Here is a 13,152-nt window from a genome sequence, read left to right as displayed (position 1 = left end):
CGGCCCTGATCCCTTTGGTCTAGCCGCATATTACCTCTCTCATTAACTTCTTGGTTTTTTCTTCTTACCTCAAACCTTTGTTCCTCTTGATCCGCAATCTTCTTCTCGTCTTGCCTTGAACCCAGGTCCTCTTCCTTCTTGAGCTCTTCATCCATAGCCTTCAAATCTGCTATACTCCAAAACCTCTTCCATTTTTTCGTTGGAAACCACCAGCTGCAGCCCGCTTAGATCCGCCTTCAGCCATTTTGCTCTTGCTCTCCCCTGATGTTTCCGTAGTATCCTCAGGTTCTCGTTGCCTTCTCTTCCCACGTCTCTCCTAATCCACGTTTTCTTTACTTTAAGGTTGCTTGAATTTCTTAATATTACCTCCGCCATAAGGGTAAAAAACAGTTGCACTCTTATTGGCCTATTACCCTTTGCTTTGCCTACTCTTTCCACATCGTCAATATCTACCTCACTAAAATTAATCTTCAACTTATTTTGTATGAGTTCCACAACTTTATAAATAGTCTCTATTTTTGTTTCTCCCACTTCTTCTTGCATCCCGTATAAGAAGAAACATTTCTTCCTCCTCTCCTGGCCGTAGGCTATTGTCTCTCTTTTCAAACTGTCCACCTACTTTTCTAAACTTCTAATTCTCAATTCTCTCTCTTAAAACTGCGTCTTCTTCTTCTTCGATATTTCTCACCTTTGCTATTGTTTTGTCTACTATTGCCTGAACCCATTTCTTCATGTCCTCGCGTTCCTTCGATTGCTCCCTCATCCTATTCTTCATTTACTCGACCTGATAAACTTCTTCTGACACCTCCTTTACTATCTTTCTTATTGCTTCCATATCTTCCCAGCCCATGCTTCCATTCAAACTCGGCCCGGGGTTCAATTCCACACCCCCAATACATAGCAATACAAAAAAAAAACCTGCTGTCAGCATCATCTCTATCTTCGATCCCATTTCCAAAATACTTCCACTGTAAACTACTTCTTTCTTAACTCTCCCCTGCCATCTTCCTGTAGTTGCCCTGTATTGTTCAAGACCAATCATTTTCCCGACACTCTTCACTTCACTCTCGCACTCCCCTCCAGCACTTCTCTCGTACACTACCAGCACGCTCCTCCCAGTACGTCTATGCTTGTCGCTTGTTCATGCTTGACTGATGGAGACTACTACTACTACTACTGCTACTACTACTACTACTACTACTACTCAATTTTTTCATTCCTCCCCTGAAGGGGAAAGCGGGCCTGATAGACAGTTACGCCGTTTGTCAGATCAGGAGATTTGTATTGGAGAGGGAGATTCGGGGTGAATGTGAGAGGGTCGGCGGCCGTGCTGTATACTAGGAATTCTCCCGGCATTCGCCTTAGTGCAGGAGAATCGAAAACCATGGAAAACCATTCTCAGGATAGCCGACGGTGGCGACCAGTCCCTCTCCGTCTTCCGAATGCAGAGGCGTAGAGCTACGGTAGAGCCGTGTCCAACCCTCTTCTGCTAGGTTGGTCGGTCGGAATGCAGAGCTGTCGGACCATGAACCAGGTGTGGCCCCTGTAGGCCGAAGCCTACCTTGCAACCGCCGACCAGTGAGTGAGTGAGTGATATTCATTGCGGGAGGTTGATATAGAAATCACTTAATGACTTCCAAGACCTTAAGAGTGAGTGGCTTTACTGTCAAACATGCTCACAGCAGTCAACGCTCGAATAAAGGTCCATTTGAATCATTGAAAATAACTTTAGTCCACCTCTGTTGTGTAGTGGTTAGTGTAATAAATAATAATTAATAATGCTATTGGCTTTACCTCTCACTAACTACTTTTACGGTTTTCGGAGACGCCGAGGTGCCGGAATTTAGTCCCGCAGGAGTTCATTTTCGTGCCAGTAAATCTACCGACACGAGGCTGACGTATTTGAGCACCTTCAAATACCACCGGACTGAGCCAGGATCGAACCTGCCAAGTTGGGGTCAGAGGGCCAGCGCCTCAACCGTGTGAGCCACTCAGCCCGGCAGTGGTTAGTGTGATTAGCTGCCATCCCTGGAGGCCCGGGATCGATTTCCGGTTCTGCCACGAAATTTGAAAAGTTGTACAAAGGCTGGAACGGCGTCCACTCAGCCTTGGGAGGTCAACTGAGTAGAGGGGGTTCGATTCACACCTCAGCAATCCTCGAAGTGTTTTTCCATAATTTCCCACTTCTCCAGACAAATGGTGGGCCCTGCTCAGCATAGCAGATGAGGCCATCTGGGCGATGTATTGGTCCTCCTTCCCAGCTGTATCCCCGACCAAATGTCTCATGCTCCAGGACACTGCCCTTGAGGCGGTAGATGTGTGATCCCTCGCTGAGTCCGAGGGTAAAACTAATCCTGGAGGGTAAGCAGATTCAGAAATAAAGAGAGAAAGAAAGAAAGAAAGAAAATAACTTCAATAACGAAATATTGTTCAGAAAAAATTTGCTGTTCTTTTCTAAGCAGATAATTTTTGTTATTCATAAGCACAAAATGTAAATACAAGTAAGAATAGGTTCTAACTTCACTCTAGACATTTTGATCATTTAAGAACCACCCATTTTAATTAGATTTTACATAAATCCTGTCTAATCTTTATTTGTATGTAAATCAATATGAAACACAGCAGGTTCGTACCTACATATCTTAGGTCTGCGTTATGATCCAGTTAACATAGCTATTATAGTGTTCTTCTACATTAGCTTGCATCCTTAAGTTCACCTTCCTTTTCCAGGCAGCCAATGGCACTCCCGCAGGAAAACTTTAACACCTGCATTTCACTTCAAGATCCTAGAGGACTACATACCAGTGTTCAATCATAACAGCGAGATCCTCGTCAACAAACTAAAGGATTTGACCCATGAGCCCTTTGTTAACATCAACAAACTTGTTACGTCATGCACTCTCGACATCATATGTGGTAAGTTGTATTATAAGTCAACAAGAGAACTGACCAGTCAGTACCCTTCCATCTTAGACATTCTGATTCAATGCATGCGTGGAAAGTGGTAGTGCTTTTTTGTTAATAATAATAATAATAATAATAATAATAATAATAATAATAATAATAATAATAATAATAATGAAACGAAATGTCGTATGGCTTTTAGTGCCGGGTTATCCCAGGACGGGTTCGGCTCGCCAGGTTTCTTTCTATTTGACTCACGTAGGCGACCTGCGCGTCATGATGGGGATGACATGATGATGAAGACAGCAAATACACCCAGCCCCCGTGCCACTGGAATTAACCAATTAAAGTTAAAATCCCCGACCCGGCCGGGAATCGAACCCGGGACTCTCTGAACCGAAGGCCAGTACGCTGACCGTTCAGCCAACGAGTCGGACATAATAATAATAATAATAATAATAATAATAATAATAATAATAATAATAATAATAATAATAATAATAATAATAATAGTAATAATAATTGTAACAGGAAGGTACAGGCAGTAGCGGCGATTGGGAATTATAAGTCGGGGTGGGGGGATACAAAAATGTACAGACAACAAAAAGTACCCGAGTCTGCAGAATATATCTGGGAGGGGTTGGGGGGCTGGTGTATATACACCAAAACTGAAAGAAAAAAAAATCCTACAAAGTTGTAAGTTTCTTTTTCTCTGAGCGAAAAGGTAAAGGTTGACAGTTTACCAATTTAAGTGCGGTAATAATAGTTTCTTTTAGATTAAACAATAAACCTTTCACCAAAGAAACGTGTATTATTAAAATGAAATATTCGTGCGGCGTGTTCATACAATTAAAAATCACTTAGTATTTGACTACGCACTAAGAAACTAACAGATGTCCATGACCTTGCCAAAAAATATACCCCTGTTACCCTTCCTCAGAGCACATGCAAAGTCTCCACTACTTGTTGTGGCGCTATACCAATCGGCTAGCCGCGGCGAATTTCCGGTGTATTTCCGCTAATAATTTTGTTAATAATTCAATAAAATAAAGGAAAGAATTAGCTTATAAGACAACACGAGTTCTACAAATTGCTTTTTTTTAATAATTCCTATAATTCCTCGTTTCAGCCGGCTAAAATGGAATAAAAATGAGTACCAGGTGAATTCCTAGGGGCAAAGGCGGCCGGGCGTAGAGCTAACCACTCTACCCCACCGGGTGTCGAGATTGCCGTTGGTGGAAGCCTTTGCCTTCCGCCCCTCCAGGGGCCTTCGTGGCCTGTGCAGAGATGACTTTGCTTTGCTTTGATGTAGATAGATAATATTAATCATTAAAAATAGCCATTATAATCAGTTATAACATTACTCTATTAACGTAGGTAGTTTCCAGAGACTGTTAACAATATTATTTTTCCAAATCATGTGACTGTGTACTGTATGTTGTAGCTAAGTGTAAGAGAGGGCCGTGAGCCCTAACTTCGCCACATACAAAGGCATAAAATAAATAAATTAATTCATTAATTAAAATGTAATGTATATAATAGTGGACAATCATCTGGCAGTGTTATTTTCTTAGTGTGTAGTCAAATGGTAAGTGATCACGCCGCACTAATATTTAATTGTAATACATGTTCCTTTGGTGAATGTTTTATTGAATAGTAGAATGAAAATCTCAACCAAAAATACGTTAATGCCCCCCTCGCCCTCCCTAATCGCCCCCAAGCTCAAATTAGACCCTTTAACACCCCAGGGGCTCTCAACTTGAGAGCGTGGGTTGGCGCCTTAGCTAAGTCCTGGCATTGCTTCCACTTACTTGTTAGCTAACAAGGCGCTCGGACGACCGTTTTTTCTTCGACTTGCTGCATTTAAATCGTTACTCTGAGATAAAAACATTTATAGTGAGCTATATATTAAAGATAGATGTATCTTTATTCTGAATAATGCTTACCCTTATAGTATAGATGTATCTTTAACGGTTTAGCCAACGTAAGCTAAAAGAAAGGCGCACGAACAGCCGTTTTATTTCTTCGCCTTGCTTCACTGAAATCGTTATTACTCGGTTTTCTTTGGTCTTAGATGAATGTTCGTACACACAAGCCTTTCTCGAGAAATGTTTAATAGAATGATGAAAACCGCATCAAAATTCGTCCAGTGATTCTTGAGATTAGCCCTCACAAACAGACAGACTGGATCGAGAACTTTATTTTATACTAAGTGGAGATTTTCAGTCTGTAGAATACGAATATAATACTTAGAACACTGTAAAATACATGTGTGTGTATATAACCGGTTCAACATACATCTTTATGATGGTAGCAATTGTGCGCGGTAAAAGCTGTCAAGCTACTCTTTGTCTCCATGACAGCCTGCATTTGATGTAGAAAGAAATAAAAAATAAAAAATGAAATATGAGGAAAAATACATTTTCACGGTTACATGGAAAACATACAATCAGTAAGTGAGATTGAACCAAGGTATAGCAAAGTTAACGCAGTGACCTCTCAGTTGCGATCTGCGGTATTCCGTAAGAAGGAAGTCAGCTTCTGGACGAAACTATCTTTACATAGGTCTGTTTTCAGATCAACTTTGATGTATGGGAGTGAAAGCTTGGTATACTCAGTATATATTAATTATAAGTTGAACTGACAGACTTGAGTAGCGAGAATGATTGCTGGTACAAACAGGTAGGAACAATGGCAGGAGGGTACTCGGAATGAAGAGATACGTTAGGAATGAATCCAACTGATGAAGCTGTACGCATAAACCAGATTCGACGGTGGGTCATCTGAGGCGAAGGGAGGAGGTTATGTTACCTAGGAGAATAATGGATTCAGTCATGGAGTATAACGGAAGTAGAGAGAGACCAAGACGACGAAGGTTAGACTCAGTTTGAAACGATCTAAGAATAAGAGGTATACAAATAAACGAGGCCAAAGAGTTAGTTACAAACAGAGGTTTGTGGAGGCGTTTAGTAAATTTACTGAGACTTGCAGACCGAACGCTCAAAGGCATAACAGTCTACAATGAATATGTATGTATTTTTGTATGCTACTCACTAATGTACTGTATATTCGTAATCTAAACAATGGGAATGAAACTTGTGCTGTTGCAGAAACTGCGATGGGAACAGCTGTAAATGCCCAATTAGGTGGAGAAGCTGATTACGTAAATGCAGTTCACAGGTAAGTAAAATATTTATGTATTTATTTATTTATTTATTTATTTATTTATTTATTTATTTATTTATTTATTTATTTATTTATTTATTTACTCTCATGGCGACGATGGGTTAGGAAAGGGCTAGGTTAGGGAAGGAAGCGGCTGTGGCCTTCATTAAGGCACAGAACCAGCACTTTTCTGGTGTGGAAATGGGAAACCATCTTCAGAACTGCCGACAGCGGGGTTCGAACCCACTATTTCATGGCGATTTCCTGGCATGTTAGTACAGATCGATTTACTTGCACATTTGCCGGGTTGAGTGGCTCAGATGGTTGAGGCGCTGGCCTTCTGACCACAACTTGGCAGGTTCGATCCTGGCCCAGTCCGGTGATATTTGAAGGGGCTCAAATACGTCAGTCCCATGTCGGTAGATTTACTGGCACGTGAAAGAACACCTGCGGGGCTAAATACCGGCACCTCAGCGTCTCCGAAAACTGTAAAAGTAGTTATCGGGACGTAAAGCCATTATTATTATTATTATTATTATTATTATTATTATTATTATTATTATTATTATTATTATTATTATTATTATTATTATTATTATTATTATATCGGGGGGTACACCCCAACGCCGCGCATTGAAATCTAGCGCCTAAAAGAACTCCTCTACCGGGGAAACAATGAACTTGAAACTAGACCAACTTATAAATTTACTCTGAAGACGTCACCACTAAAAAATGGTATAATTTTGTTATTGTGAAGTTTCCTGAACTGACTGTATTTCTACTTGTTTCTGTTTGCCATTTGTCAAGAAGTTTGGACATTCTTCCACAGGTGTCACTACTAAAAACTATGATCATGCACCCTGGTGCGAAGTGAAAGAACTTTTAATAATAATGTTATTTGTTTTACATCCCAGTAACTACTTTTTAAGGTCTTCGGAGACGCCGAGGTGCCGGAATTTAGTCCCGCATGAGTTCTTTTACGTGTCAGTAAATCTACTGACACGGGGTTGTCGTATTTGGGCACCTTCAAATACCACCGGACTGAGCCAGGATCGAACCTGCCAAGTTGGGGTTAGAAGGCCAGCGCCACCGTCTGAGCCACTCAGCCTGGCTGAAAGAACTTTTGATTTGAAGAAGTGTTGTATTCATAAGTTTGTTTGTTTGGTTTTTTTTTTTTTTTTTTTTTTTTTTTTTTTTTTTTTTTTTTTTTTTTTTTTTTTTGTAATTGATATTCATTTATTTTTGGGTTGGCAATATTTACCTTTTCTTTCCGCCAGTTTTGAATCTAGCCAATCCCTAATTTTGTAATTAATTTCCAACCAATCCCGTATTTCTTCTTCGATTTTGAGTGTAACTTTTGAATCGACCAATAAATTGAGAGGGTGTGGCTGGTTTATTCGTGAAAGGTCTCGAACTTTCTCCGAGGGTTTGTAAACCGCGGATTTTCTCGTCTTTGGGCCAATTGATCGTCATCTAACCTAGTGTGTGTATCAAGCAGGAGGCGGGAGGCGCCTCTTACATCAGGCAGCAGCACTCCGACAAGATAATGACCACATAACATCTTTATTTCTTGCTAGCTCCGCAGTTTAACCTGAGTGAAAGGTCCGAATCTTTAACTATGTAACCTAGTTTTCCTACAGATGTAACTTCTGCCGGGTTATGTAATAACTTCATAAAATCTTTAACTGTAAATCGGGGATAGAGGGTGATGTACCCTCTCGAGCTTCCCTTCATATTGGTTTGAGGTGACTACGTTTTGTAACTGGTTTTCTTCCTCTTCGTAATGTCTTAATTTGTTCTTATACGAGTCACCTCCATAGTTTGGGAATAGCCCCTGTTTCGTCGGCCAAGTTCCCTATAGGTCTTAAAAATGTTTGGAGCTCAGTCTTCAACTCCATTCAAGTTATACTTGGGCCGTTTATTTAACCTGTTCTTTTCACTAAGTCCCTGTAGGTTGGGTACTAGATACCCCTGTGTAATAAGATTTCTATTTGTAAATAGTGCCTTGTAAGGCCAGTGATTATTAGATTTTCTTGATGTGTTGCCTTGAGTAGGCTTGGAATACCGAGAGCACTTTAGCTCTTTTTCTGAAAAAGTGCCTCTGGAAGGCCTGATATTGTAGTTTAAGTTCTCCACGTATCAGGGGATTTATGCCCGTGTGTAAATTTGTGAACTTTGTAAATTTGAGCTAGGAGCTCAAGAATTGTAAAGCGAGGGGCTTGAAGCCCAGGACTTGTGGAATTCACTGCATTGTATTTTCCTAGACTTGTTCCAAATTTGCTAATTGTACCTGTTATTTGTTGATTTTTTTAAATTCAAAAAAATATAACCTTTTTAAAGTTTTAAATTAATTTAGATATTGTAGTTAAACCCATTCACCCTAGCACCTTCTTTCACCTCTTTCTGCTCCACGGGTACCCCTGGAACAATTATTATTATTATTATTATTATTATTATTATTATTATTATTATTATTATTATTATTATTATTATTATTATTATTATTATTATTATTATTATTATTATTATTATTATTATTAGCAAATGTACCCTGCTTCGGTACAGTATTTTACAATTTATACGGATTTATCCGTAAATTACTGTAAAGGCAGTGAGTAAGGTTATATTAAATTGCATGTCTCTTAGCACTATCCAAGAAACATAACAGGGATGACACCATACGTTGATTCCGATGTAAGGTAGGCAATGGGAAAGTTTTGCTGATAATGGCAGGCCACATTTATTACTACCAATCACAATCGAGTTCGGGAGTTTCTACTAGAACGGCGGGCTCACTTGGCAACTGCCATTCACAGTAGAGATGGAGCGTTTTCATTATAAAGACAGGCCCCTTTTCCTAATGCCAGTCACAGTCGAGCTGGAGAGATTTGATTATAATCGAGAAATGCAGTGCTATCTAACGTATCAGCAATCGAGACACGACTATAAGTCATAGGACCAAAGTTGTAGATCTCTCCAAATTGAACGGTGATTGTGCTATCTGTTTTGTAAAACGACTTACCGTTCAGCACCAACTACCCCGAAACGACCTTCTGCACCGTCATTAAAATGCATTCATATTTTGATACTTTCCAGGGCCAAAAGTTATACAATGAAACAGTTTGGAAATTTTCCTCAAGGAAAAGTGTGTCCAGGTTTCGGGATTAGCACTCGCATACATACGGAGTAATTAAGGAAGAAAGTAATACAGTTATGGAAGTTGAAATTAATAGAAAATAGGATTATAACTGAGGACAGCCGGATATTACATATATGTAAATACCAAGTGGATGTATTTGAAAATAAAATGCCCCTCAATAAATTGTGATGGTATGAGTTATGGATATAAGAAGGCGGTAACAGAGGTGAAATTTAGGTGCAAGGTTTCTTAGGTAAACAGATAAGAAGAGGACTTATGATGTTATTACTTAAGCCTAAAGAGGCAAGGTTAAGGCAAGAAATTAAAGCGAAAAACAGAAGTAGAATAGAAATACAGTAAAAATTATCTCAAATGCCAGAAAACGCCTTACGGTGTGAAATAATGGCCTCCACTCCGTGGTACTGTTCAAATATTAACAGAGCTCCTTAGTGCTATTCGAGAACGAATGTAACCTCCAGCGGTATTTCGCCAAAATCCCGCAGAATAGCCTATTGACGTCTTTCTCGCTTTCTACCCAAGGAATAACCGGCGAAAATATCAATGCGTTACTTCGCTGCTGACGAGCAGTCAGAGACGTTGTCATGGTAACCTGTAGGTTAGTAATTTTCTCCGTCATTTGAAGAGTGGTGGTGGTGGTTATTATTGTTTTAAGAGGAAATACAACTGGGCAACCATCCTCTATATAACACTAATCAGAGAGAAAAAATGGAAGGGGTCCGACACTTCGAAAAATGAAGGTATCGGCCAAAGGAAGACAAGGGCCACGAAGGGCGTGAAAATGAAAGACACCCTAGCCCTCGCAAACCTAATAGCGTCCGGGTCGGAAAAGAATAAGAGTTGAGCAAGGGAGGTCGGATAGGATAGATGAAAGTGAGGAGACTGGCACAAGTAAGTCGAAGGAATGCCAGGACTCAGCTAAGGGCCCCGTGGTCGCCAACCCACGCTCCATAGTTCAGAGCCCCTGGAGCCCCAATTAGTCGCCTCTTACGACAAGCAGGGGATACCGTGGGTGTTATTCTACCGCCCCCACCCACAGGGAGTAGTCATTTGAAGAGTAAGCGAAATTGTGTACATAACAAAATTTGTTTATAATGAGGGATTGTTTCACATATACTCCACGGATTCTACAGAAAATCAATAGTATAAGAGAAAATGGAAGAAAACAGTTCTGGTTTTCGTATAAAACACCCGTTTATTCAGAAACTTTTTAAATCACATGCATATCAAAACCTTCGCCGGCATGAGTATACTCTATATATGAAGTTTAGTCCAGATCTATCCAGCCGTTTCGCCGTGATGGTGGAACAAACAGACAAACAGACACGAAAAGAAAACACTGATACGGTCTTGAGTTGACCTAAAACGGATAAATATTTGAAAAACTTGCAAAAACAAAATTACAGACAGGGGAACCCCTACAACTTTATTTATATAGATTAGTAGTAGTAGTAGTAGTAGTAGTAGTAGTAGTAGTAGTAGTAGTAGTATTTGCACATTGCTATAAAAGAGTATTTCGAGACTTTTGTTACAGGTTTGAAATGATATTATGCGCAACAAATTACCCTAAATGCTATTGAATCATCTAATCAAGAGAATCCGGACACCTATCTATCCGAAACTGTCCTCTAGGTGTACTGCCTTGTACTGGACAATAATACGTGGTAGGACCTCACTTATTAATTATTTACAGCTTGAATACTGTGGGGAGAAACACACTGCCAGATGTCAAAACGTCTCCGGTACAATGACAGACTATTCTTCATAGAACGCTGTAGCAAGCGTAGGTAGTAATGAGCGTCTTGTGGTCTGGAGCGTGTCGCCGTCTCAGTTCAACCCATTCGATAGGATTGACGTAGAGGCTCTGGGCTGGCCAGTCCATTTCTAGAACCTTATCATCCACAAACCACCCATGAACAGATCCTGCTTTATAGCAAGGAGCATTACTATGCTGAAGAAGATAGTGACCATCTCCGAAATGCTAGCTTCTACCATAGACAACACACGGCTGATCGAAATATCCTTATAGCCTACCCTCATTGAACTCCTCTTAGTGTTCCGAAAGGACTATGTCCTTACCATGAAAACACACCTACACTGTCACCTCATCTCCACCAAACTGCCAATGCCAATACTATACAGCAGGGCCTCTCAAACGCCCAAAATCTCACAGAGTCCCTGTGCACAGTGCATCGGTCCCACTCGGCTCGGACCAACGCTTCGTCTCTGGGCTACTTGGCTAAGCTCGGCTCAACTCGGCTCATCTCGGCACGGATTTGAAGCGCTACGGTGCAAGTGAGGAAGAGGGAGACAGGCGGAGCGAGCGGGACAGGCGTGGGGAAAGAGAGAGACAGCGCTATTGCTCCAAATCGAGGAGTGGGGGTCTGAACTCTGGTCAACCAAGCGAAGTCGTCTTTTGCACCGTGCACAGTGCATGCACCCTGAGAAAGGCTCTGCTATACAGTATGGTCGGAAACAACGTGAACCGGATATGTGAGCGTTAGAGGGTATTACTTGAAATGAAGCTGTTAAAGCTCGTTACATGTAACGTTAGAGGGTTGGTCATACTGATAAATAATTTGAAAAAATAATTCGATACCTCGCGCCGTTCTCATTTTATCGACCACTGAATTCAGCCACCAGATCGCTTCGTGGATGAATTCAAACGGGCTTTGCGAGGCAATGATGCTAAGCTTAAGACGGGCCTGAGGGTACCAATCGAAGACGACTTTGGTTGCAACTTGAGTCCTAAGTCCATTATACGCATGCCACATGGCTGCTTAACTAGCTTTTCCGTAAATGACCGATCGCCTAGTAGCTACCGATGCCGAGAAATCAGCATCAAACACAACACAACGTGGGTTTCAGCCGCTGTCAGCGTAGCGCACTTGCTATGACGTGATTCTGTCAGCTCGGAGGTCCGTCTTCAAATCCTTCACTTGGAGAAGAATTTTTATTTTTATTTAATTGACCTTTATTGTAACAACACTTCGTCATCCTCCTTGTACAATGAACACTCACAGCACACATACAAAAATATATTGTCAGTGCAAAGTACTTATAAGAAATAAAAACCAAATCGTCAACATTCATCAAGTATATAAAACCACACTGAAGAATGTCTTTTTCCGAGAGGAGAGGGGAAGAACACGCAAAACACTGGCAACAATGCAATGAGCACAAAGTCAAATTCTTACATCCACGGTTCTCAAGACGTCCATCAGAGCATTGAGACCTGAATTGTTTTCACCTTGCAACACCAATGCAGCGCTGGTCGGGAACGGACTTGTAGATGACATAGTGCAGTTAGAAAATGGCATCGTAAGGGCCACACTTAAACCAAATGTGGTAGAGATCGCCATCCTCCGCATAACGACATCGACACCGTGGTGAATCCAAAACCCCTATGCGATGTAGATGTGAAGGGAATGATCCATGATTTAGCCTCATTCGGAAAACTGAAACCGTTAGACCTCGTGACCGATGAAACTTATAACACCATGGCTTAGGAGGGACGTTGCGTTGTACGAGAGCTTAAGCTCTACCTTTATGAAGTTGAGGTGTTTCCCATTCCGTAGACCACTTGTAACGAATTTGTTGTCGAATAGTGGGAATAAAGTCCATCCATGGGAGTTGCAGCGCTGTAGACCTTCCGATGCACCACGTTTGCCCAGTGCGTCAGCCTTATCAATGCCAAAAATTCCACTGTCCCCTTCGACCCAAAGAAATGCTAGGGAGCAACCTGAAGAGTAAATATTAAAAGCACGCTCCGCGATGTCATACAAGTAACCATGGGTTTGGAGATTGCACTGAAGTTTTTGTCATTTCTTCATAACACTTCGAGAGTCCGTAATGATGAGAGTGGAATCGAATCGCTTGTTTTGACAAAAACGAAGTGCAGCACATACAGATAAAATTTTCGCTGT

The 13,152-nt window shown here is 41.0% G+C and overlaps 1 protein-coding gene across 1 annotated transcript in view; it reads left to right on the top strand.

Moving 5' to 3' along the window:
• Window positions 1–13,152, top strand: part of LOC136876161 (cytochrome P450 4C1) — a 101,664-nt gene that overhangs the window by 38,214 nt on the left and 50,298 nt on the right. Inside the window, exons 4-5 of the mRNA XM_067149880.2 lie at window positions 2,731–2,916; window positions 6,015–6,084. Of these exons, the coding sequence (XP_067005981.2) occupies window positions 2,731–2,916; window positions 6,015–6,084 (256 nt within the window). The remainder of the gene's footprint in view (window positions 1–2,730; window positions 2,917–6,014; window positions 6,085–13,152) is intronic.

Source organism: Anabrus simplex, chromosome 6 (genome assembly GCF_040414725.1).
Source record: "Anabrus simplex isolate iqAnaSimp1 chromosome 6, ASM4041472v1, whole genome shotgun sequence".
NCBI classification, from domain to species: Eukaryota; Metazoa; Arthropoda; class Insecta; order Orthoptera; family Tettigoniidae; genus Anabrus; species Anabrus simplex.
The sequence above is the reverse complement of the archived record's forward strand: the minus strand, read 5'-3'. Positions and strand labels throughout refer to the sequence as shown.